The 24,918-nt window shown below is 52.2% G+C and overlaps 3 protein-coding genes across 8 annotated transcripts in view; 1 reads left to right on the forward strand and 2 right to left on the reverse strand.

The window, feature by feature from the left end:
* Window positions 1–462: 462 nt before the first annotated feature.
* ANXA9 (annexin A9) lies at window positions 463–9,961 on the reverse strand. 2 transcript variants are annotated; one of them, XM_047084125.1, is made up of 15 exons: window positions 9,871–9,961; window positions 9,480–9,557; window positions 9,262–9,362; window positions 8,660–8,745; window positions 8,381–8,477; window positions 7,719–7,813; window positions 7,403–7,516; window positions 7,092–7,182; window positions 6,049–6,128; window positions 5,805–5,864; window positions 5,181–5,265; window positions 4,943–5,038; window positions 4,801–4,859; window positions 1,065–1,187; window positions 463–828 (listed from the first exon to the last, which is right to left on the reverse strand). In XM_047084125.1, the coding sequence occupies exons 4-15, from the start codon at window positions 8,732–8,734 to the stop codon at window positions 766–768; spliced, it is 1,038 nt and encodes a 345-aa protein (XP_046940081.1). In that variant the 5' UTR covers window positions 8,735–8,745; window positions 9,262–9,362; window positions 9,480–9,557; window positions 9,871–9,961; the 3' UTR covers window positions 463–765. The 2 variants fall into 2 exon arrangements, with proteins under 2 accessions (XP_046940081.1, XP_046940080.1); XM_047084124.1 differs by having other exon boundaries at window positions 9,240–9,362; window positions 9,871–9,955.
* Window positions 9,962–15,389: 5,428 nt separating this feature from the next.
* Window positions 15,390–24,215, forward strand: CERS2 (ceramide synthase 2). The gene is made up of 11 exons (XM_047082449.1): window positions 15,390–15,484; window positions 20,200–20,373; window positions 20,863–20,980; window positions 21,181–21,299; window positions 21,513–21,570; window positions 21,676–21,726; window positions 21,946–22,038; window positions 22,228–22,356; window positions 22,584–22,690; window positions 22,798–22,951; window positions 23,128–24,215. Exons 2-11 carry the CDS (start codon window positions 20,201–20,203, stop codon window positions 23,266–23,268), a joined length of 1,143 nt encoding a protein of 380 aa, XP_046938405.1. The 5' UTR covers window positions 15,390–15,484; window position 20,200; the 3' UTR covers window positions 23,269–24,215.
* Window positions 23,991–24,918, reverse strand: part of SETDB1 (SET domain bifurcated histone lysine methyltransferase 1) — a 35,123-nt gene continuing 34,195 nt past the window's right edge. For all 5 annotated transcript variants that reach the window (XM_047082445.1, XM_047082448.1, XM_047082447.1 and 2 more), the window contains one exon: window positions 23,991–24,916. In XM_047082445.1, coding sequence (XP_046938401.1) covers window positions 24,799–24,916 — 118 coding nt within the window. In that variant the 3' untranslated portion in view covers window positions 23,991–24,798. The remainder of the gene's footprint in view (window positions 24,917–24,918) is intronic.

Raw genomic sequence — 24,918 nt, forward strand, 5'->3', positions numbered from 1 at the left:
AAGCCTGGTTTTTTTGTTTCTTTTTTTTTTGTTTCTGTTTATGAGTCTTTGATAGATCTTCAATGGGAATCCAGTTTGGGAGGTGGGTTTCCAAGTCCCTGCTTTGGACAGATGCAATTTGGGGGTTATGCTCCCTTAACATAAGACTTTCCAGGCGGGAGAGGGCAGCGCGATCAGATGGTTCTTTGCTACTTCTGACCATTTCTGACCTTGTTCTGGCTCCTGTTTCTGTTTCTTTGCCTGAAATTTCCTGGGGAAGAGAGAATAATGGGGGGAAGGGGGGACCTTGAGGGGAGGGGCTTATTGCTTACTGCAGCACTGGAGTGTCAAACAGGATCCCTGTTGCATATGCAAGTGCACATCAAAGGCACCTCCAACTTCAAGACCTCCTCCCAGCCCATGTCCTGCTCCACCCAAACTCTAATCAGGGCACACAAACAACAGCGAGGTTTGCCAAAAGAATTCAAGAATCAGTGAGATGTTCTGGCCAGGGTACTGGAAGGATGAATAGGGCAGAAACCATCAAAGAGATGTCTATACCCAGGACAGAGCTAGGGGACCCACATATAGACCTCACTTTGAGATGAAGAAATTAAGGGACTTGAAAGAAACTTCAAATTCTAGCCTCCACAAGAAGCTGGAGCATGTGGTGTTCAGTGAGGGGTTATCTTATTTGGAGCCCAGCTGGTTTCCTGCAGGCCCAGCCAAACATGGGGATCTCATATCCTTGAATGTCTGTGGTGGGGCAGGGAGGGCAGGGAGGTCTCAAAGGTCTTCAGCCCTGCACAGGGCTAGTAGGGCAGACCGGCAGTCCCCTTTCACTGCATCCTGTAGACAAGAGAGTCAAGTGTTAGAAAGACCCCACTGCCACCATGGCCCAGGCACTCTGTTTCCTCCCTTGTGCTGGCCCACAACTATCTGATATCAAGATTTCTGTACTAAATTAACCAAAGACTCATGAGTTCTCCAAGGGCGTAAATACACTCTGCCGTGTGCAGTGAGGGCAGAGTGGCAGTGAGGGGCGAAGCTCTGAGGCTCCAGGTCAAGAACTAGCCAAGTCTCACCTGGAGAGAAGAGTAGAGGGACTTCCCAAATTTCTTTTTGAACTCAGCTCGGATGCTTAGAAGGTCAGTCTCACTTCGAGAGATAAGGATGCGCATCAGGACTTGGTAATTGGGCCCCATGTCCTGGTAGAGAGTGAAACAGAATGGAGAGAGGTTGGTAGTAAGATTCTCACAGAGCAGAGACTGGACGGCAAGGTAAATTACTCTAGAAAGGGGAAGCAAGGTGTGAGTGCAGGGAAAAGAGACGTGTGCATTATCTAGGAGCAAAATTTGTCTCTTTGTCCATCCTCGTGGAAGATGATGCAGCAGGAAAGAGGAGTCTCTGGGAGCAGTTGGGGTAGGTGTTGTTCTGGCCGTGTACCCACCGTTCCTGGCCAGGCCTCTAGCTTAGAGTCTCATTCCTCAAGAGTTCAGTGGTGGGCAGCCCCAAAGGCACGGACAAAAAAAAAAAAAAAAATCAGAAGCTGCAGGGGAGCGGGGCCGTGGAGAAGGTCCTGAGCCGCCAGGACTCCCAGGAGCAGGGCCTGACCACACAGGTCCCGGATTCCTCGTTCCTTAGTTTCAGCACCAGATTGAAATGGTTTCTCATTCGATTCGCGTGCAGCATTTTCTTCTCCATCTGTGGAACTGGATTGCTGTGGTTTCCTGGTGGCATAAAGCTTTTTGCAGCGTTTTACACCCTTGGAAGTATTGGTGCATTAGCTGGTACGTGCTTTATTTATTAAAAAATTTTTTTTAAATATTTATTTATTTTTGAGAGACAGAGACAGAGTGTAGTGGGGGAGGGCAGAGAGAGAGGGAGACCCAGAATCTGAAGCAGGCTCCAGGCTCTGAGCTGTCAGCATAGAGCCCGGTGTGGGGCTTGAACTCACAAGCCATGAGATGGTGACCTGAGCTAAAGTCAGACACTTAACCAACTGAGCCACCCAGGCGCCCAACCCCCCTTTTTTTCTAATTTTTTCCCAATATCTTTTTTTTAAACTTTAAATGTGAAAGTTTTTACTTTAAGCTAAAAATTGCTTATTATATGTAATAAGTATTTGTATTGTATGTAACAAAATACATATAAAGTAATAAAATCCATATAATTGTATTATATGTGCTATTATATGTAATAAAAAATAACATAAATCTTTATAATTTTGAAATAAACCCAGACTTGGAAAAATGAAAAATATAAAAATATAAAAAGGATAGGAAAGACTTGCTACCTATAAAGACTTACAGCATGAAAGCCAGGAACTTTATAACTTCCAATTTAGTGAATGTCCAAGGAGCATATACCCAGCCTATCCCCAAACTGAATTGATGGGGTTCTGATAGGGAGCAGGGTCATGTGCCTTCCGGTTTGAATCCTGACCTCCCAGGGCCACCTCACATCCTCATCTGTATCTATCAGTTTCTCCTGGCTGGACCCCTGGGGTTCAGCATCACTCTCTTCCTCCTAAACCTGTACCAAGCCTTCTGCCTTTTGGTTAAAGAAGGTAATGGAGGATTCTGTTTAGAAATAACAGAGGTACAATACAGTATCAAATTGAATTATAACTGATTATAATAAATGTGTAACCATGACAGATTTCTAAATAAAAAATGTGCACTGGTGCGGTCACTATTTCCTATGAGCCCCTTTCCCAGAGTTTCCTGTTGCTTGACTCATAAGACCCTTCCCAGAACTGCCTGACACCCATACTTATGGCACCAACACAGATCATACGTTCCCATGAAAAAAATAGAAAGGAAAATGAGGAAGTAACAACAGGATGCCATATTTCATCTGGACTCATGATCTCATTGTCAGTGTGCCTAGTAGCTACTTTATCTTAAATTTCATATATCACCAATTTTGTATTATGATAAAGGATTGTGTTTTTTCTTTTCTTTTTAATGTTGATTTATTTATTTTTGAGAGACAGAGCAGGAGCAGGGGAGGGGCAGAGAGAGGGAACACAGAATCGGAAGCAGGATCCAGACTCCCATCTGTCAGCACAGAGCCCAACGGTGGGCTTGAGCCCACAAAACATGAGATCATCACCTGAGCTGAAGTCAGACGCTTAACCGACTGAGCCACCAAGGTGCCTGCCTAATGAAAATTCATTGTATGGTTCATATTGGTCTGAATTTTCCTGAATCAGCCTTCACTGAAGGTCACTTCTCTGAATAAATATTTGTCACAATCTATGTTTTCACATATTTCTCATAAGAGAATAAGATAGAAGCATCTGATTGAGTTTTTCCTTTTTAAAAAAAGTTTTCAGGGCACCTGGGTGGCTCAGTCGGTTAGGCATCTGACTTCAGCACAGGTCATGATCTCACGATTCGTGGGGTCGAGCCCCGCATCGAGCTCCACGCTGACAGTGCAGAGCTTGCTTGGGATTCTCTCTCTCCCTCTCTCTGCCCCTCCCTGACTTGTACTTTCTCTATCAAAATAAATAAATAAACTTAAAATTTTTTAAAAAATAAAAAAGTTTTCAGAAAAACAGGCCTATATTATTTTTTGACTTCTACTTCTAAGGGTCAACCTGGCATTTACATCCAAGAGTATGGGTCCTATAGTCTAAATACATTACAATCATTTACTGCTAGGATTCAAATTTGTTTTTATAACAAGAATTTAGACAGATAACCACAACTCTTCAAATCAGTCTTAGTGTTGGCTCAATACAATAGTACAGACTTCATGGGATAAATACAGTGGAAATCTCCATTGATGATAAAATAAGGGCATATACGTACTGTCTTTTGAATAGCTGTCAATAAGGCATGATGGTTTCTCAAACAGTCCTCATGAAGCTATGCCATCTACCAAAATGATAACTGCTTTTATCTTCTTAAGAATTGGGGTGAGTTTTTTTATTTATAGGTTTCAGGGGACATTTATACTAATAGGAGACCTAGCTCAGTGAGTAGAATGATTGGATTCTGTTTATTAAATTACTCAAACCAACATCACCAACTTAAGTGTGGATAATATGGAACAAAGTCCGACCAGAGTGGAAAAGGTGGTCCTGGATGCTAAGAACTCTTATGGTATAGCTTATAGTATAGACCAACACCTATGGTATAGACTATGATTTGACACATGGCAGTTAAATGTCCTCTGGCACCATTGTGTGTGTGTATGTGTGTTTAATTGTGTTTAAATTCCAGTAGAGTTAACATACAGTGTTATGTGTTAACATATGTGTTTTGTAGGAAGCCTGTATGATTTATTAGCTGTGTGACCTTGGGCAAAGAACTTAGCCTCTCTGTACCTCAATTTTTTCATCTATAAAACAGGGATGGAATGTGGCCATGAAGATTAATTGAAATGTGTGTCACAAGCTCAGCATAGGCCCTGGGACACAATGAGCACCCAAGAAATGCTGGCTCTTGTCACCATTCTTGCTAGCATTATCACCATCATTATTCTGGCCACCACTGAAATTGGACAAGATGCTGTCTTATAGAGCAAATTTATATCTATGTTTGGCCATCTAACACCAATTAGGCCAAAATTTTAGCCTTAGTGCTCTTTTGCTTCGACTAATTTAGCTCTAACCACAGCTCAATCCTCTGCTATTGACAAGACAGTTAGTAAACCTAGGAGAAGAGAGCGGCTTTATGATTATAAAACAAATATGAGATTGTTACACTAGCAAAAGCGTGAAACTTCCTCTCTGTTGCCCAGAAGTTGTCCTCCCTGCTACCCCACCCTGGTTTTGGTTCCAAAGGGAGGGAAAAGAAGTGTCTGTCTCACCTGGAGGGCTTGATGGAGTTTATCAGCAAAGTACAGCGGTGTGTTCTTGATCACGGAGACTGCAAGCAAGGAGAGAACAGTGGGGAGATGGCTCCCCATGCCAGGTGAGCACCCTACCCCACATGTCCTGAGCAGGTCCTACCTAGGCTGAGCAGAGCCGCCTGGTCATCTCCGTGGAAAATGTTCTGGATGGTCTTCTCTAGCTCGTGCCCACTGCACCGCTGGTACTGATCGAACACTTGTGGTGTGTGTGGGAAGTAGTCAGAAAGATAAATGAGAGCAGGGGGTGATTATCACAGAGAAGGATGAGCCCTCCCCACCTTCCTCAGCCAAAGCTCATCATTAGAGTAAGCTGGGAGGACCAGACGTCCCGTGTGTACCTCGGACAAGGTGTTCAGGATTTCTCTGCGTGAATATTATGACCCATGTGCCCTCTGTGCCGGGCCTTTCAGCCTGCTTTAATGCCTGGGAGGGAGGAGTAAATCAGGATCCTTGTTTGGGGGCTGGGGAGCCACGGTTGTGATGTTCCCAGAATCCATCATCATGATGATGGGAACAGGATTCAGAGTAGAAATGCTTATTTGAAAGTGTAAAGTAGTTGCTTTTATTTATGGTTAAAACAAGCAAACAAAAAGGAATAGGGCTAAGACAGAGGCTCTGCCCTGACAGCTCAGTTCCCCAATTTGGGGAAATCCTGGCACTCAAGGAATTCAATGATCTACAAGGAAAGGTGTGAGGAGGGTTCCCCCACCCAAATGCCCAAGAGAACGGTCATCCGTGACGGGCTCACTTCCTGGGAGTTCAGGAGTCAGAGGCTAAAGGAGTGAAAAGGCTTCAGATGGTTACTACCCAACAGGTCATGTCCTCACATGTCACTAAGGACTCCTTCCCCCAGGCAAGAAGAGGTCTGCAGGACAAGTGGGTACATAGGTCACTGGCTCTAGGATATGGTGGGGGAGGGTGTCTTACGTTCGTGGCTGTGCAGACTCCTCACCCCTGCTCACCTGGACATCGTCCTCCACCAGGTTGTAGTCAATGATTCCAGAATAGCTCTCACGGGCCCCCTATGAGAAACTCTCTCAGGAGGACTCTTTGAGGGGTAGCTTTTTATCTCCAGGCAAACTGACCCCAGCCTGTTCTCCTCCCAAAGCCTTCTCTCCTTAATTATACCATTGCAATGCTCCCCACCCCACCCCAGCTCCTTCCCTGGCAGTATAACTCCCTCCCCTGCAGGCCAGTCCCCCTCACCTTAGCCAGGGCCAGGAGCAGGTCCCGCAAGATGCCACTGGTCTCAGATTTGATGTCCTTCTCCACCTCCAACTGGAAATCTGGGGTAGGGTCAGGAGCTCTCTGAATCCTCCCAATTTTTTCCAGTATAGATATTCTGTCAAATGCCCAACCCACTGTGCCTACTGCCAGCCCCTGCTTGGGGTAGCTTGATGGCCGGTAGTTCCCAGGATGTAAGGCAGAAGCACCATCGTGGGTACTCTGAAAACATCCCTAAACTGTGAGTAACCCATGCCCTACTTAGTGGAGTAGCCTTATCTCCAGGAGCCAACCTGCCCTGGGCAGGAGGTGTCTGTGATTCGAGTAGTAGCCAGGTAGTCAAGGGGGATAGGGAAACCTACATTATGAGGCCAGATGGCTAGGGCCCGGTCCTCTCACTGGCGGCACAGAGAAGTGATCCGGGAGGAAAGATGTGAAGACGTGAAAGACAAAAGAGAAGGGGAAAAGAAAGACAGAAGCAAGAAGTGAAAGAGGCAGGAGAGGGATTAAGACAGGCCAAGAATGGACATCAAAGGAAAATTGGGGAAAGCAAGAAAAAGGGGGGGGGCTTGCTAAGATGGTGAGAAAAGGCCAGTCAGCAATTAGTGGGTGAGCCATGTGGCAGCCAAACAAGGGCCTGAGGGGTAACACTCATGACTTAGGGAGAAGTACCCCCCCACACACACCTCAGCTGTAGCAAGGTTCCATTCAGTCTGGGATGTGATATGATGGCAGAATCAGGAAGGGGTTGAGAAGATGACATGGGCACCCTTGGGGCTGTCATAGCGCCCAACATTGTCATTACCTTGGGATCCGCCCTGGGGCCCCAGACTAAGATGGTTAATCACTGCTTCTCTTTCTTTAATGATCACATCTGGCTCTTACCCTGGGGAGACTGAGAACCGGTAAGGGTGGGTGGGGGGAGAGACCCCAAGGGAAAAGCTCTGAGGCAGACAGGTTCCAAGAGGGCTCACCTAACCTGTCACCCACCCCACCCCCACTCCATGTTCCTTACGTGCTCTTACTATGTTTGTAGACTGTCAGGCACTCTTGCAGCTGGGGTGGGCTTCGGGTAGCAAGAATTTCCACAGCCACATCCTCAGTGGAACCTGGGTTCTGTGGGAAATTGGGAGGCCACTCTGAGACTGGGCCATGTCGGCAGTATGGCAGAGAGCAGAGGATGACCCCTTGTCCTTCTAAGGGTCAGTATGGGTTGTTTAAAGGGGGCCTCTGCCAAGTGGACACCTCTGGAGTGGGCAAAGGCCAGGCAGTGAACCCTCTCCTCCCTTCAATGGTGTCCTCATTTCCTAGAAACCCAGAGAGCCTCTTCTGGTACCTTCAGAGCTGTCCTCAATTCCTGGGCATCGAAATGGGCTGCAGGCTGCAGCAAAGCCATCACCATCCTCTCGAGGTTGCCAGAGAGTGCTGCCTGCAGGGACTTCACCAGGTCCTGTGATAAATGGCCCCATGGCAGAGGAGAAGATATGAGGGGGAGGTCCCTGAGGCGCAGGGGACATTTGGAATATCTGGCTGGCTTTTATCTAAGGCCAGAAGCACCAGCCACCCCCCCTCCAGCTTGTACTGCTGCACCCCAAGATTTCGGGGCGGCCTCTCACCCCAGTCCACTGCTCCTGGGAAGTCAGTGGCCTCACCTGTTGGGTGCGCTCCTGGAAGGCTCGAGAGATGAGCTGTCTTTGTTCCCTACTCCGATTGGTCAGCACACCCACAATGGCGCTGCGGTCCACACCTGAACAGAGGTGAGGGCTAGGCCATCAGCTGGTCACAACCCAGCTGAGTCTTTACGGGGGGGGGGGATCCCCTTCCTCCTCACGCTGGAAGCCTCCAGAGGAGGAGAGATGGAGATCTAGGAAAGGGCCATGAAAGACAGGGGCAGGGGCTGCATCACCCCAACTTCCATTTGGCCTCGAGAAGATGCGAATAAGATGCCAAAATGGCATGCGAACCTGGCCCCGAATTAAGTGTAGGTGGCCTGGTATGCTGGGGGAGAGATGGCTCTGGGGATCACAGACTTGGATTAGAGTCCCGGCCCGGCCCTGCCTTCGTGACCCATGTGACCTCGGGCCAGCCCCTTTGTCTCACTGTTTCTTCATCTGTAAAATGGAAATAAGCCTTACCTCACGGCAGTGTCCTGAGAATAGGAACCACACACCCACCACAGTACTTGACAGACAAGAATTAAGGCATTCCACAAACGTTTATTGAACAACATCACTTCCTCCTTCCTGGCTCCTTCTTGGTCTGCAGACTGGTTCCTGTAGGGAAGAGCCCCAGGTGCAGAGGGAGAAGGGCTCACCTTGGCTTGCAATTGCCCTCAGCAGCCTCTGCACATCCTTGTCCACGCTGAAGCTCAAGAATGTCCTGAGGGTGCCCAGGGTCCCCCACGCTGCAGTCTATAAGAGCACGAGGGGTGAGGGGTTGGGGGGAGCATCGCAGGTCTGTGCACGCTTACCCCAGGGCCTTAACCCAGCCCTTGGCAGGGTCTCAGGGCCTGCTCTCCCTTTTCCTGTCCCCCATCCTCTCATCGCCCTGCAGTTGATACACCAACCATGATTCCAACCATTACAGCCCCTACCTTGTTGGCAAGGCCCAGATGGCTGAGGATCTCCTGGGTCAGGGATGGTCTTGTCTTCCCACTGGTCACAGACATGGTGTCACTGGCTATGCCAGGGAGGGAAATGGGAGCCAACTGAGGAGAGCCTCCTGGCCCTTTGGGCCTCTTTATGACCCCCAGACCCCGGGGCTCACCTCCCATGCTTTCTTTCCCCTTTTGCAGAAAAAGAGAGTATCGACTTACTTGGCAGCTTTGAGAGCACAAGTGGAAGGGTAGAAGGGGAGCCCCCTTCTTTCCCAGCTCTCACCCCTCCTTCAGGAAGCAAGGACTGGTCGGTCAGGAATGCTGCTGGAGCTAGCCCTCAACAAACCCTCCCTGACTCCATGGCTCCCAAACTTTGGACTCAGGTGCATGACCCCCTTCTGAGAGCCACATCCCTTCCTTCCCGTAGACTGGCTAGGTGTTCCTGGGGTGGCGCAGGGGAGGTGAGGCAAGGTGGTAGGTTTAAGTATGTGGGGTGGGAGATAACAACTCCTAAAACACCTCCTCACTTTCAGCCCCAGCCCACAAGTCAGCCCCTGTTCCCTGCCCCCCAGGCTACCTGCCTGCCACCGGCCTTTCACCTTTAGCCTTTCACCCTTGGCGTCTCTGGCAGGGATCTTTAGGTAAGCAGGTGCACTCTCTGAGCTGATGTATATATGTGTTCTTGCGGGCACTTGGGTGCCTAGACAAGGGAGGAAGCACCCACACTAGAAAAGGAAAACTCCTTTCTCCCTCTCCCATGGGATCATCCAGATTTCCCCACCTCCTCCAACACGAGGGCCCAGGTTCCGGTGCTTACCCAGAGGTGCTGGAGGCGAGGTGGCAGTCGTCACAGCCTGGCGGCTGCCTGTGTGGACACCAGCTTCTGTGTGGCCTGCTAGAGGAGAAGGGGCGTGTCAGCCCAGGCTGGGCAGCCAGTCAGATGACCTCCCTGGCAGCCCAGCTCAGCTGTCGCCTCTAGCTCTGGCCCCTCCCAAATGTGGGAGAGGACCAAGCTGTACCTGGTCCCCCGTGTAAACCCCTCCCCACAGAGCATCTTTCCTCCCAGGGGCCCCGGCCTCAGCCCACGGAGGCCTGCTCAGCCTCTCAGCCTCTCAGCAGTTGAGAAGACACAAGAGGCCTTGTGCCTTGCTCTCCCTGTGGGGCCAGGAGGGACCGTAAAAACCTAGTCTCTAAATCCAGCTTCTGACCTGGCTCTGCCTCTGGCTCCAGCTCTCTGGGGGGACAGGTCAGACAGGCTCTAGGCTGATTTTGAGGCTGATAGAGAAAAACCTGTTGGGGCACATACCAGCAGGGCACCCCAGCCTGCACCCCAGAGGGGTTCTTAACCCCCAAAGTCCCTGACTACTACTGCCTTATCAGAGCCAGCCAGCCTGACTGGGAAGGGCCAGGGGACTGTTTATATCTGTGGGGAAGGAAGAACACAGGTATTAGAGGGTGGGGAACAGATCAGCAGAGTCAAGAGAGAAAAATGCAAAGGGTGTTCCCTGTGGACAAGAGCATCATACTCCCAAAAGGCAACAGGGAGATGGGAGAGGCTCCCTGGGTCCCTGTGTCTTAGATTGCTTCTGTTGCCTTTTGGCTGCCAGAGATGTTGTAGCTGTAAGTGATGCAACCCCAGCAGCTGGGGTCAAAGTCGTCAGTGCAGGGAACAGCAGGTAAACAGCCTTGGGGAGCCTGAGGGGCTCCTGAGCAGGCAGTCACTGGAAACTAATTCCCAGTCAGCTCCCTGGGGTCTATCTAGGAGCCGTTTCCTTCCTGCCTCCCTAGATAGGTCAAGCAGGGGCTGGGCACATTAAAAACATTTTTAAAAATGGGAATATTGGGAGAAGTGTATGGAGGGGACATCCTAGACATCTGAGAATAGCCTTACAGGGAGGATTAAATTAGGTAATATGTGTGATGTCATTTGGCAGAGAAAAATGCCTTGTAAAACAAGGCTGCCAGACTTACTAAAAATACAGGATACCCAGTTAAATTAGAATTTCAGGTAAACAACAAATAATTTGTTGGTATTAAGTCTGACCCAACTGTTTCATGGGAGATACTTATGTCAACAAAGTATTAGATGATTTTTTTTTTGACGTTTGTTCATTTTCTTTTTTATTTTATTTTATTTTATTTTATTTATTTTTTATTTTATTATTACTATTTTTTAAATTTTAACTTGTTTTATTACATTTGTTCATTTTCAACGTTTTATTTATTTATTTATTTATTTATTTTTGGGACAGAGAGAGAGACAGAGCATGAACGGGGGAGGGGCAGAGAGAGAGGGAGACACAGAATCGGAAACAGGCTCCAGGCTCCGAACCATCAGCCCAGAGCCCGACGCGGGGCTCGAACTCACGGACCGCGAGATCGTGACCTGGCTGAAGTCGGATGCTTAACCGACTGCGCCACCCAGGCGCCCCACATTTGTTCATTTTCAAGAGACAGAGAGAGTGAGAGGGGAAGGGGCAGAGAGAGGGAGACACAGAATCCAAAGCAGGCTCCAGGATCTGAGCGGTCAGCACAGAGCGCAATGGGAGTGAGGCACGGGGCTCGAAGCTACAAACAGTGAGATCATGACCTGAGCCGAAATCTGATACTCAACCGACTGAGCCACTGAGATGCCCCAAGACAGACTTCTTAGACTAGAATTCCAGTCTGCTGTGTGACCTGGGCAATTATTTCAACCCTTCTGTGCTTGGTTTCCTCATTGTTGAAACAAGAGGTAATAATAGTGTTTATATTATAAGCTATTGTGAGAAATAAATACATGTAGAGCACTTTAGAAGAGGGCTGCTGCACAAAGCAGTAGGTACACATGTCAAAATGTTAACCAATACATAACAATAAATATTGAGGGGCGCCTGGGTGGCTCAGTCGGTTGGGTGTCTGACTTCGGCTTAGGTCATGATCTCACAGCTCGTGGATTCGAGCCCCACGTCACGCTCTGTGCTCAGAGCCTGGAGCCTGCTTCAGATTCTGTGTCGCCCTTTCTCTCTGCCCCTCCCCTGCTCACACTCTGTGCCTCTCTCTCTCTCAAAAATAAATAAACATTTAAAAAAACAATAAATATTGCCATAATGTTATTTTATAATGGTAACTGTTTTTGTTAACTTGTCTCCCTTAGGAGTCCAGTCTTGGCTCTCTTCTGCAACTTCTATCTTGCCAATCTTCAATCTGGCCACAGGAGGGCATTAGAAGCCACCGGGAGCCGGGAGCCCCCTAGTGGCCACTAGAGGTCTCCAAGGCACTGGCTCCGCCCACAGATCTCCAGGGGCTCCGTTTGCTCACTTGTTGGGAAGTGGAGTCTCTGGAGGACACCAGGTTCCTAGGTGGACTTGGTGGGCAGGCAGGATCAAAAGAAGAGCCTCCAGCAGACACCGGCACCCCCCCACCCCCACCCCTGCACACTCTGAGACCTCAAGACACTTGCAGGAGACTTCCTAGTCTGGGTTACCGCCATACAGTGGCTTTGCAGCCTGGTCCCATGTCTTTGACCTTCTCTACCCTTCTCTGCCCATATGTCTCTTCTGGGCACATGTTCCAAGTAGGCTTAGAGGAAGATGAAGGGAGAGAGAGGGCTTTTGTTTCCCCAGTCCAAAATTCTGCAAGGGATTCCTGGCAGATGAGCAAGGCTGAACCCCATATTTGAAGAATGCAGGCCAAACCCGAGCCGCATGGTGGAAGAGTAGTCCTTGTGGCCCAGAAGTTCAAGGAGGGAGTGTGTGAAATGCATTTACAACTGCTCCACTGAAACTTGCTGGAATCTCACTCCTTTGGTCCTGGCGTTTTGTTTTGTTCAATTCCAGGGTTAGATCGAGGTTGTTTTTAGATTTACTAACCACTTTTCACCCCCATGCTCTCAACTTTTAGAATTTCAGAGAGGAGGGGTTGTTGGAGGTGATTAGCCTCCCCCCCTCTTGTTACTGATTTAGGAGGTGGAGTGACTTCCCAAGGGCCATGGCTTGGAACAAGATCCAGGTCTCCCAACTTCTCCTGTGTTTTCTTCACCACTTAGATGAGGGCATGGCTGATTTGGGGCCCCTCTTAGTGGAATATATAGGGGATAAGCAGTAATATATAGAGACTCAGCTGTTGACTCATGAATATTGGTTCAACTCCAACTCCATATTGCTTTTCTGCAAAATCCTTGCATTGCATAATTTCAGAACACATAGAAATTCCTCCTGGTTATTTTTCCTCTTGTTATGAAACCTTTTCTCCCCAGAACTCCTGGCACCTGAATTCCTCTGCTTACATGGTGGCCAAGCTCTACTCCTTTACCCAAATAGGCTTCTGTGTTGCACAAGCCAGTCTGACCTGGGTCAGGTTGACTTTCTTCGACTGGAGTCCATGTCTCTTCTTTCCTAGAAGCCTGCCCAGATACTTAAATCCCAGGCTGAAGGCCTGGTGTCCTCTGCCTCAGGACACCTCACCAGCCCATATAGAGGAAGTGAGTCACATCAGGGCAGGCAGCTTGGGGCACTGTGGGTGTGGCCATGTCTGCCCTGGGCACTGGGGGATGGGTCAGAAAGGTAGTGATCAAAATCTCCTGGTCCAGTCAAGGCAGGAGTGTGTGTACTCCCGCTCTGTTGACCAGACGGGGTAACATCATTCTAATGCTGCCCACAGCCACTGCCCCCTCCTCCATCCACCTTCTCTTTTGTTTCCTGGGGGAGTGATACACCCTCTTATCTTTATTTCTCAGGCCTTGACTATCCAACTCCTGCCCCCAAACTTCCCCTGCCCACTGCTATCTTAAAAAGGTTCAACGGTCTTCGGTCCTCTGAGCAATCATTTAAACCGTCTTGTGCGGGGGTGGGGGTGGGTGGGGGGCACCTGGGTGGCTCATTTGGTTGAGTGTCGGACTCTTGATGTCCCCGCTGGGGTCATGATCCCTGGGTTGTGGGTTGGAGCTCCGCATAGGGCTCTGCGCTGAGTGTGGAGCCTGCTTAGGATTCTCTCACTTCCTCTGCCCTTCTTCCCCACTCACACGCCCTCTCTCTCTCTCTCTCTCAAATAAATAAAATAAAGTCTTGTGGGCACCTTTGGAGAAACATGGCATCTAGGAAAACTGCTTGAGAAAAGGGTTCAGAAGCTACAGAAAGGGAACCAAATAGTACAAGGTGTGAGGAGGTAGAGAGGCACCCAAAGGTTAGCTGGAGCCCAAACAAGAGACACTGCACCCAGCTGGAAAAGGGCCTGTGGGTGTGTAGCACAGAGGAATCTGGGGAGGACTCTCAAGAAAGGTAGAGGGAATTCTGGATTGGAAGGCAGAGGGAGAGGGTACAGGGAGGTAAAAAGATGTAAGCGGTAAGGGTCAGAGAGGAATTCAGCCTGGGGCAAAGGAAGACAGGGCTGGAGGGCTTGCTGGGATCTGGAAAATCAGGCAGGCCTGGGCTAAAAAACTGCAGAAGAGCCCACTGGGGGCTGGTTCGGTGAGAGGTGGGCCAGGGGTTGGGCCGATAGTTCTCATTTCTCCAGTGGTAGGAATTCGCTGAGGGTCCTACTGCAAAGAGCAAGTGAATAAATAGCTTGGAAATCAGCCCCTGCTTCCACAAGTCTCCAAGACAGAGCCTCAGGTGAGGGCCAAGCTCTCAACTGGAATAGGTGGGAGGCCACTCTCCTTCCTAGCACAGCTGTTAAAACACCCGAACTTGACTAGATAAACCATGAACGAAATTATTGTCAGAGGTTCTAACTGTGATAATATAAAAGCACCAACATTTCACCAGGGTAAAAATTAAACCAAACCAAACGAAGTTACCTCTAGTGGCTCAAACTCTAGATCTCTCTTTAAGCAAATCTCTCAACACATCCTAGCCACATTCTGTCCATGCTAGGAGATGCTAGGAGTCAAGGTCAGTTTTCCAGGATAATAAGCATGTGGCATCTTCCTGAAACATCAATTCTACCAGAGCAGGAAGGACATTTTTAAAACGTGAATCAGGAGAGGGGGAAATGGTGCAGATTGCAAAGTCAAATACATTTTACAAAACAAAAGTTGGGGGTTGGCCCTTTCAGAGCGTCCACTACAGTGGGGTGTGTGTCCACGGGGGGTAGGTTTCACCGCACTTGGGCGGAAACGTGGGTTTTAAGGCGGGGATGCAGCGGGGGACTTCGTAGGGGCCGCAGGCTCTGTGAGGAATCACCGGCGCCCGCCACCTGGGTCGGCCTGAGGGGCGCGCCGCACTGAGGTGGAGGGGCTCGCCCGAAGCCGAGGCACCTTCCCCCCTCTGCTGCCCAGTGCGGCGGGAGGTGGAAGGTGGCAACTGGTCGGGGGCACCTGGGCTGAGGTCGCCGACCGCAGTCGGGAGCCGGCAGGTGCGGGTTCGCGGGCATCTCGCGGGTCTGCCCCCCGAGGGGAGAGCCCAGCGCGGCCGCCGGGCCCGCACCTGCCTCCCCTGCTCGGGGGCTGCTCCGGGGTGCGGCGACCGCAGCGGGCACGGGTCCGAGGGCCGAGGAAGAGGCGGCGGGAGCGGGGCTAGGCGCAGAGGCCCGGGCCCCGCCGCCCGCTCTCCCTCCCCGCCCCTGCCTCTGCCGTCGCCGGGCCGCAGGCCCACGCCCAGTCTCCCGGTTCCTGGGCCGCCCGCGGCCTTGCTCTCCGGCGCTGGGCTCGGACGCAGCCGTGCAGGGCTCGGCGGGAGGAGGAGGAAGGAGGGAGGGAGCGGGCGGGCGGGCAGGCGGAAGGGGGAGGAGAGGAGCGAGCCGAGCCAGTCCGGAGGGGGGGGGGGGTGCGGAGCTCGGACGCCCGGAGACACGGAGCAGCGGCTCCCGGCCCGGCCAGCCCCGCGACGCCGCTGCCGCCGCCGAGTGAGTGGGGGACCCCGGCCCGGGAGCCGCAGGCACTGCGCGCAGGGGCGGGGAGCGGCCGCCGAAAAGTTGGGAGAAGTGGGGCCCGCTCCGACGCGGCTCCGCGGAGAGGGCCCTGGCCGCGGAGGGGGCGGGGGGGCGGCCGGGGCAGGGGCACCGGGGCGCGAGCTCTGGGCAGCGGGGCTGGGGGCGGGGGACGGCGGCCCCGGGGCGCGGGGGCGCGTGCGCGGGGTGCTCATGGCGGCGGGCCGGGGGCAGGGCGGGCCGGAGCGCCTCGCGGGAGCGGCCGGGCCCCCAGCGCCGCCGGAGGGCAGGCTGGCCGGGTGCCCCGGGCCTGGAGAAGCCAGCCCTCCTGGCAACAGGTAGAGGCTGGAGGGAGGCACCCGGAGCCGCTCGCGGAGGGCCCGAGCCGCCGGCGCCCCTTTGTTGGGGAGGAGAGTCTCCCCCCCAGCCCCCCCACCCGCCGCCCCAGCCTGGCGGCGGGCCCGCGGCCAGGGTAGGAGGGAGACGGGGGGTCGTGCCGACTTTTTGTGGGGCTGGTCCTCAGTGCCCGCTCCGGGAGGGAGGTCAGAGCGTCCATGTGCTTAACGGGAAACAGGAAGGAGTGGCTCTTGCGTCTGCCCCGGCCCCCCAAGGCTAAGGCTCCTATACCGTTATGGGGTGTGTGTGGCGGGGGGGGGGGGGGGAAGCTGCCGGTGAAACTGGTTTTCTGGGCCACAGCTTGTTAATTACCGGCCTGGAGGCTCTCTGGCAAGTAGGTTAATGGCAGGTGTGTGGCGCTAATCTTTGGCCTGAGCTTGGGGGGTTTCTCTCTCTCCCCAAGCCAGGCCCCTGGCATCAAAACCTGGGCTTAAGTCACTTGAGTTGCTAGACTCAGTAGTCAGGGGGACTCTGGGGACCCTGAGAAATGGAGGAGGGAGCTGAGTCTGGGAAGGCCTCCAGCAGGCAGTCACCCCGCATCGGTGCTGGAAGGGTCGCTGCCCCCGTACCAAAGTCCAGATCACCTAATCTAAATGTGGGTGGCCAGCTGCACTTGTGGTGGGGCTCTAGGGATAAGGACTTGTCTGCAGCTTTGTGTCTCTGGGCCTGGCCTTAATCATAAAGTGACCTGCACACACTCTCTGTTCTAAACAGAGTTCCTTGTCTCCCTTGGCACCCTACAGTCCACTCCCTTCACTGGGGCCTTTGCACGGCTTTCCCCCTGGGAGGGCCGGCCTCCTCTCTCCCCTGTCACTGGCCACAGGCCACTGATTCTTTACAGCACTGCCCGGCTCAGCCTCTTCAACCTGCCTGCCTCTCCCTGCCCCTGGAGGCTGTAGTCACATGCAGTATTTGGGTGTGTTGGGGCCTCTAGCGGGGCAGCTTAGACAAGCTAAATTTGGGGACCTACACTGCGGCCTGGAACAATGACACACCTCCTGTTGGCTTCATCTAGTTCCTGAGGTGCTGTTGCTGCCTGAAAAGAGACTTTTCAACTGGAAGACCATTTGGGTCCTCCTGCTTTTTTGTAGTCCCTCAAGCCTGTGGGACCCTGTGTTTGTCACTCTCTCCTTTGCTGATCCTGTTTTCCTCAATCATATCTCCAAACTCTAAGAGCCAGAGAGACTTTTCACATTGAGTCGGACATCCCTTCCCCACCAACTCCAACTTCTGCCCTCTAAGCGTTCTGGGTTTACAAGCCCCCATGGGTACCCTCTGCCCCTTTTCATCCATCTCTGAGTGTGTGGGAGGGGTCAGTCAGAGTTGGGGTAAAGGGTGGGGGTGGGGCAGAGCCCTGTTCAAGTTCCTGGTAATCCAATGCCCATGAAATCCCTGCTCTGCTGGCCCCTTTCCAGCCTGTGTCTCAGAAAGTGGCATCTGTGTCTCTGAGGCAGGTGTGTATGTGTGTGTGCGTGTGTATATGTGTGTATGTATGTGAGAGACACACACAGATGCATACACACACTATCATCTCTTCATGTGTGTGTCAGGAGTAAATTCTGTGAGTGGAAAAACATCTGTAGGTGTGATTTCTCCAGCAGAAAATCAAGTATCTACCCTGAGGGCCAACTTGCTGGAAAAGCAGGGTTGTCTCCTTAGGCCAAGTAGATATCCTGCCTTCTTGGCTTGATGCGCTGGTGCCAAGAAGCCACCAGGGCTCCCTCTGGGAGCAGACTTGTTGCTTCTGTGGGGGTGTGTAAGCAAGCAGGGCGCTGGGAGCCCCTGTTGCCCCCCCCCCCCCCCCCCCCCCCCCCCGTGTTGAGTCAGAAGTCCTGACCCTGCTGAATCTGGTGCTTCTCCCTGCTGGGCTAGGCCCAGGGTGGGGAAGGGTGGGCAGGGAGGGGGTAGCATTCCTCTGCTAATGGAAGTCCTAGGCTGGGCCGCAAGGGAGGGCTGTGGTCACAGAAAGACTGAAAGCCAAGTGTGAGAGAGCCCCCATGAATCTGCATCTCTGAGCTCCTGACACACCATATTCTTTGGCTTTCCCTGTTTGGGATGGGAAGGGGATGAGTGCTATCTTGTCCTGGGGTTGAGATAGTTGCACTATCCTGGTGATTGCCCTTGACCACTCTCTGACACTTTTTCTGCCAGCTTCCCCAGCTTCTCACTTTCTTTGGAGAGATAGACTGGCAGAAGACATTCCTGGACCCCAGGAGTCAGGGAGAGGGGCCCCACTCCTACCCTCTGGGACCCCAGCTGGCCTTCTGAATCTTTAATCCTCAAAATGTCCCTGACAAGAGAAACTTCCTGCCAGTTTTCACTGACCAGTGTAGGGATGGGGCCCAATCTCCAGGCCTGTCTGTACCTTTGGCTTTAGATCTCAGTGAATGACAAGTTGGGCTCTAAGAGACAGCAGTCAGGGGACATGTCCGGTGTACTTCCCTACCTCCAATCTAGCTAAGCTAAGAATGTGGAAAGGAGGATCCAGAGATGTGCTAGCACATCTAGGCCTTTTACCTTGCCCCCTCTCCATTAAATTTTCTCTATCTTTTCTCCGGGATAAAAGTGTGTCGTACACATGGTCGTGTGGGTAAAGTTCCACTGTGGATAATTATGTTTAATTTTGTTCAGTTCAAAAAGGTTCCATCTCTTTAACTGATTAAATATTTATTCTGGCTAAGGTGGAGGGGGAAGGGGCAATGAATGCCCTCAGGAGCTGAGGCCTGGAGAGAGAGAGAGAGAGAAAGAGAGAGAGAGAGAGATTGGGGGAAGGTGAAGCTGAAGCTCCTTTATTGTCAGTGCTGACCTCTGATTTCATCTGAGAGCAGTGACCAGGAGTGGGGACAAGAGGGTAAAGTCCTTGAGCTGGAATAATGACCTGTGACAGGCTGAGAGGGATTTCGCAAGTGCTTCTGTGGTGGGTGTGGGCGGAGCTGTTGGAAGAGCAGCCGGAGGACCAGCCCAGCTCAGCTGAGATCTGATCAGCCTTCAGCCAGTGGCACCAACTGGTGTCCAATTCACAGTGGAGAACAATCTCCCCACTCTCTTCCCTCCCTGGGTGGGAGGAGACCACCTTCCTTCTGTGTCAGCGCTTCATTCCAAGGCCAGCCTGAATACCACCACCTCTCTTCCCTCCTGGGAGGATGAGGGCTGGGAGCCTGGAAACTTCTGCCCTTGCCATCCTGCTGGCGTTCATTGCTGAGTCCCAGGACTGCCAGGTATTGTGTTGGTACCGGCATCACTGACGCTTCAGGACCATCTTGCTCTTAGCTCCAAGCAGCTGCTGTCCCCCTCGGAGCCACAGACAGTGGCTGTGTAGGATACGTCAAAGGAGGTCTGTATCCTCCCTCATTCTGGTATCCAAGTGGTTGGTCACTACCACCCTGATGATCCTTTCTCTAACAGTGGAGGAAAAGGTGGGGCGGCGGAGGAAGCAACAGCTTTTATTATCTGAGAGTATTTGTGATGGCTGTTCCCCTGCAGACTAGTTAGGGTTTTATTTTCTAGATGAGCCTTAGGAAGAAATAGTTCCTAGTCCCACCAGATGTCTTGGTCTGCTGTCACCATGGTCTGTCCCCCAATCCCTGATCCTTTGCAGCCTTGCTTTCACTTTATTTCTGAAAAGAGGCTTCAGTTAAGAGTTCTTCAGCCTTATTTGCTGGGATTGGATGTCTCAGCATGGGGTGTTAATCTTGTGTGTGATAGTTTGAGGTCCACTGATTGTCCTGGGGCTCAGCATCCTTTAGGGACATGATTTTCCTTTACTTCGGCCTCTTAATTTTCCCTAGGGACCTGTTACCTGGATGGGTTGTAGGGAAGGAGGAGGTAGGGTTCGCCTCAGCCCTGCAATCTGTTTTCGGGGCTTCCCTGACAGGGAAGCTTCCAGCTGTGGGTTGGCTTGAGGGATGGAGGGGGTAGCTGAAGAGTGGGATGGGGGAGGGTGCCTCCTTTACTCAGATTGTTGGTTACAGCCTCTAGGGCCATATCCTGCCTGTCCTCGGTGCTGGGGTAGCAACATGACCGGAAGACCCCAAGGTTCTTAGTTCTAGAGAATTGGGACTCCTGGGGGTTGTCAGCATCACCCTTCAGTTGCTAAAAACAGTAAATGTTGGAACTGGAAAGGCACCATGTTGCAGATGAAGAAGCTGATTTGTCCGAGGCCATTGGCCAGGACCGGAATCCAAGGCTTGAATCTCTGTCCCCTTCTCCTTTGTTACACCATGGAAACTTTCATCTCTCTTTTCCCCCATAGCTGCCCCCTGTGATGCCCTCTCCCTTCCCCCCTCCTCACTCAGGATGCTCCAGACCCTGTATGACTACTTCTGGTGGGAACGGCTGTGGCTGCCTGTGAACTTAACCTGGGCTGATCTAGAAGACCGGGATGGACGTGTCTATGCCAAAGCCTCAGACCTCTACATCACACTACCCCTGGCCTTGCTCTTCCTCATCGTTCGATACTTCTTTGAGCTGTGAGCATACTGCCCCTACCCCCATGCCTTCCTTGGCTGCCAGACACAGTGAAATTTCTCGCACTTCAAGTCCATCTCTTGCTGTTTAATTGGTGCTGGGTCCCGCTCTTCTGGCCACCCCAATCCCTGCCTACTGTGCGCCCCCCCCACTGATCCCTGCCTACTGTGCACCCCCCCACTGATCCCTGCCTACTGTGTGCCCCCCACTAAAGGCAGCATTGTCTTCCTGAGGGTTCAGCACCCCCAGGCCCTCTCCTTCAATGGTCGTTTGTTCTCCCCCTCCCCGCTCCCGCCCGGTCACTTGTGAACACAGGCAGCTTTGTCAGCTCTGGGCAGCCCATGGAGGCCAGAGAGAGGGTTGCTGGGAAACTGAGGCCCAGGATAAAGTTGCCTGAGCTTGCAGTCCTTTCCCCTCCCAGTGTAGGGGCTACTGAGACACTGAGGTGCTTCCAGAGAGCCAGACACTTCTCACTCCTATCCCTTCCTCAGTTACGTGGCCACCCCATTGGCTGCCCTCCTGAACATAAAGGAGAAAACTCGGCTGCGGGCACCTCCCAACCCCACCTTGGAGCATTTCTACCTGACCAGTGGCAAGCAGCCCAAACAGGTTTGAGCTGCAGACCCCAGCCTGGCAGTCACTGGGTGCTAAGGGGGGGAAGAGCAGGGGGAGGGGGCAGGCTGCAGGGCCAACCCTGGTGGGTGAAGAGAGGAGAGGGCAGGGGTGCCGACCCAGCTTCTCACTGGGAGAGGGCGGGAGGGTGGGGGAGCCGAAGCCGAATGGTAATGGGGCTTCCTCACGACACCCAGGCAGAGGTAGAGCTCCTGTCACGGCAGAGCGGGCTCTCTGGCCGCCAGGTAGAGCGCTGGTTCCGGCGCCGCCGCAACCAGGACCGGCCCAGTCTCCTCAAGAAGTTCCGAGAGGCCAGGTAGGGGAGGCTGGGGCAGGAGAAGCTGGGCGGCAGAGGAAGCTCTGATGTATCTTGCTGGGAGGGGTGGGCCATGGCCCTGTGCGGGGAGAGGCTGTACCTAGGTGAGCAGGTGAATTTGGTTATTAATGATATTGAGAGGATATCTGGGGGCACTTGGGGGTGGCTGGAGGGCTATGCCACTCTTCCAGTCCTTTCTGCTTCCTCTTGCAGCTGGAGATTCACCTTTTATCTGATCGCTTTCATTGCTGGCATGGCCGTCATTGTGGATGTGAGTGGGGATTAATGGGAGGTGGGAGTAGGCTCTCTAGCAAGGTGGGATGAGGCCACAGAACTTGGGTCCCTCCTCTTTTAACCTCTCACTGTCTCTCTGCAGAAACCCTGGTTCTATGACATGAAGAAGGTTTGGGAGGGATATCCCATACAGGTATGAAATGGGGTCCTGACTCATTGTATAGCATCAAGGTAGGACAGGACTAGGACACACACACCCTCGTGAAGAGAGGATCTCTGGAACACATGGCAGAAGGCACTGGAGTTGTGTTGCTAAAGCACTTTGGGCTAGAAGGGCTGGGTTTGGACAGGTGAGACTCTTGGGATCTGCTGCTCCAGGGCCCCTTACCTTTCTTTCTCTCCGCTCTTCCAGAGCACCATCCCTTCCCAGTATTGGTACTACATGATTGAACTTTCTTTCTACTGGTCCCTGCTCTTCAGCATTGCCTCTGATGTCAAGCGTAAGGTGGGTCAGGGAGCTGTGCCATTAAGCCTAAAGAACCAAGATAAAACCCTGGGAGGAAGAGCCCCCGCTTTGATTTCTGGGTATTTGGATGGAGCTGTGGGTTGAGGGGCACAAAGGGGAAGGGGAGGTAGGAATAGTGGGGGCTGGGGAACAGTTAATAGTGCCCTGAAGCCTGCGTCTTTCCTTCAGGATTTCAAGGAACAGATCATCCACCACGTGGCTACCATCATCCTCATCAGCTTCTCCTGGTTTGCCAATTACATCCGAGCAGGGACTCTGATCATGGCTCTTCATGACTCTTCTGACTACCTGCTAGAGGTCAGGCTTCCTGGGCCATTTCTTCAAACCTAGAGACTCTGGTGCAGGTTCTCCCATCCCTCTCCCTTTTTTGCAGGGGGTGGTGGTGGTAGTGGTGGTGGTGGTGGTGGTGCTGGTGCTGTTGACGTTCCTGGGACCAAGGAAGCGGGGGGCACAGAGCCAGCATGTGTATGAACATATATGGGAGAGTCAGGAGCCTGTGATGATGGATGGGGCTATCTATGCAGTCGGCCAAGATGTTTAACTATGCGGGATGGAAAAACACCTGCAACAACATCTTCATCGTCTTCGCCATTGTCTTCATCATCACCCGACTGGTCATCCTGCCCTTCTGGTGAGTAGGAGGCCAGAGAACACTCCTGTCCTCGAGGAATCAGGAGTCTTGCCTCTCCCTGCCCCCTCCTCTGTGTGTTTACAATTCCCTCTACTTTCCCACTGCAGGATCTTGCACTGCACCGTGGTGTACCCACTGGAGCTTTACCCCGCCTTCTTTGGCTACTACTTCTTTAATTCCATGATGGGAGTGCTACAGCTGCTACATGTCTTCTGGGCTTACTTCATTCTGCGCATGGCCCACAAGTTCATAACTGGAAAGGTGAATGCTCTGTAGGCCCCACTACCTTCAACTCTAGAAACCGCCCAAACTCCCTCCCGTACCAGCAACCTGCTGAGACTACTGTGGAGCCCTGGGTAAAGCAGGACAAGCCTGCTGAGAGAGGCATTTCTTGGGGGTTTGAGGACAGAGCGTAACCCTTCTTATCCCTTCCACAGCTGGTAGAAGATGAACGCAGTGACCCGGAAGAAACCGAGAGCTCAGAGGGGGAGGAGGCTATAGCAGGGGGAGGAGCAAAGAGCCGGCCACTAGCCAACGGCCACCCTGTCGTCAGTAACAACCATCGTAAGAATGACTGAACCATTGTCCCTGCTGCCCCTCAGATTAATGCGTAAAGCCAAGGAACTAGTCCCTCCTCCCCACAGGGCCACTTTGAGCCCTGGGGGCTGGGGAGGGGGGCTGGGAAGCAGAAAGCAAGGAGAAAGTTCTTCTGTGTCCCAGCCCCCTGCTTCTTTGTCACCCAGTTGCCTTTAAACCAAATTCGAACCAGCCAATCCCCAGGTAGAGGGGAGGCTGGTACATCCTTTGTTAGAGGGGGACGGACTTCTTTTCCTCTCTTTTTTTCAAGGTGTACTGTTGTTTTTGAGGCCCTTCCTCAGCTCTGGGGGTGGGGGTTACAACTCACATTCCTTATTCTTCAGAATTTGGCCCCAGCTGTTTGCCTCTGACCCCCTGACCTCCAGAGCCAGGGTCGTGCCTTACTGTGCCACCTGTGGGCCTCATTCTGCCAAAGATGGACCAAGGCTCACCTTTCTAGGCTCCCTAACTTGGGCCAGAAACCAAAGCTGAGCTTTTACTTTTTTCCCTCCAAAGACACAAATGAATTGAGTGTAGGAGGGTACATATGACCCCTGCCCTACCTCTGCCAAAAAGGAGGAGCCACACTGGGACTGTTCAGCCGGTCTACATGTCACTTCTCTGCCAGCTCTCTCTAGTCACAGGTCCAAGATCTTACTGCCTCCTTTCTCTGGCCTCTTTCCCTAGGCTAGCTGGTTTGGAATAGAATGGCAACTAGTTCTAATTTTTATTTATTAAACATTCGGTGTTTTGGTTTTCAAGCCAGAATTACAGCTAGCACCTGGCATTTGAGCAGAGGGACCACTTCAGACCAAAATGTACTGTTAATGGTGTTTTTTTTTTTTTTTTAATTAAAATATATTAAAGATGAAAACATGGCAACAAGTGTCTGAGACTAGCAGGAACTGCGAAGGGGGATCAACTAAATAAACTAAGGTAGTCTTCCTCATGGTTATGTGATGTTTTCATTTTTAAATTTCATATGGCAAATAAGAAAAAGCCAAGGTAGGGAGGGTAAGAGATTAATGACAGCTGCACCTTGGGAAGGGTGGGGGGGGGGAAACAGTGCTGTTCTAGACAGACCCAGAACTAGAAGTGTGGGGACCAAGAAAGAGAAATCAAATCACAATCTTAGTTTTAACATCTTGTTAAAAGACGTTCAAGAAACCATACAAATGAAGGATAGTAAACGCACAGCCCTCATTCCAGGAATAAAGTCTGTCAGAAGCATGGACACTTGAACACACACAGGCTGGGAGGGAGGAGTAACAGGAGGACCGACAGATGTCAGGCCCAGGTTGGTGTGGTGACCTCTCCCCACCCCTGGCGCTTCAGGAGGTGGAGGAGGGACCTTGCCTGCTAGCACCACATTGGAAGGGACCTCCTGATCCAGAGCCCCCATTTCTACCTACTAGGAGCCGGGGGAGGGGCGCGACTGGAGGCAGGGTCAGAGTCGGAGAGTCAGGAAGACCCAGTTCCTGAGGAAAGGATGCTTTGGGAAGGGTTCGGGACGTTGAGAAGAAGGCTGTCCTCTAAAGAAGCCGCCCCCTGCATTCAATGGCCCCGCAGCAGCACAGCAGCTCCTTGCCTTCCACGCTGCCCACCTCATAGTTGTAGTCCCAAGTCAGCTCGGTCCCGGCCCGGATCCTCCT

Source organism: Lynx rufus, unplaced genomic scaffold (assembly GCF_022079265.1).
Source record: "Lynx rufus isolate CCGP_SWC_20201006 ecotype Redwood Valley unplaced genomic scaffold, mLynRuf1.p SCAF_2, whole genome shotgun sequence".
In the NCBI taxonomy this organism is placed as follows: domain Eukaryota; kingdom Metazoa; phylum Chordata; class Mammalia; order Carnivora; family Felidae; genus Lynx; species Lynx rufus.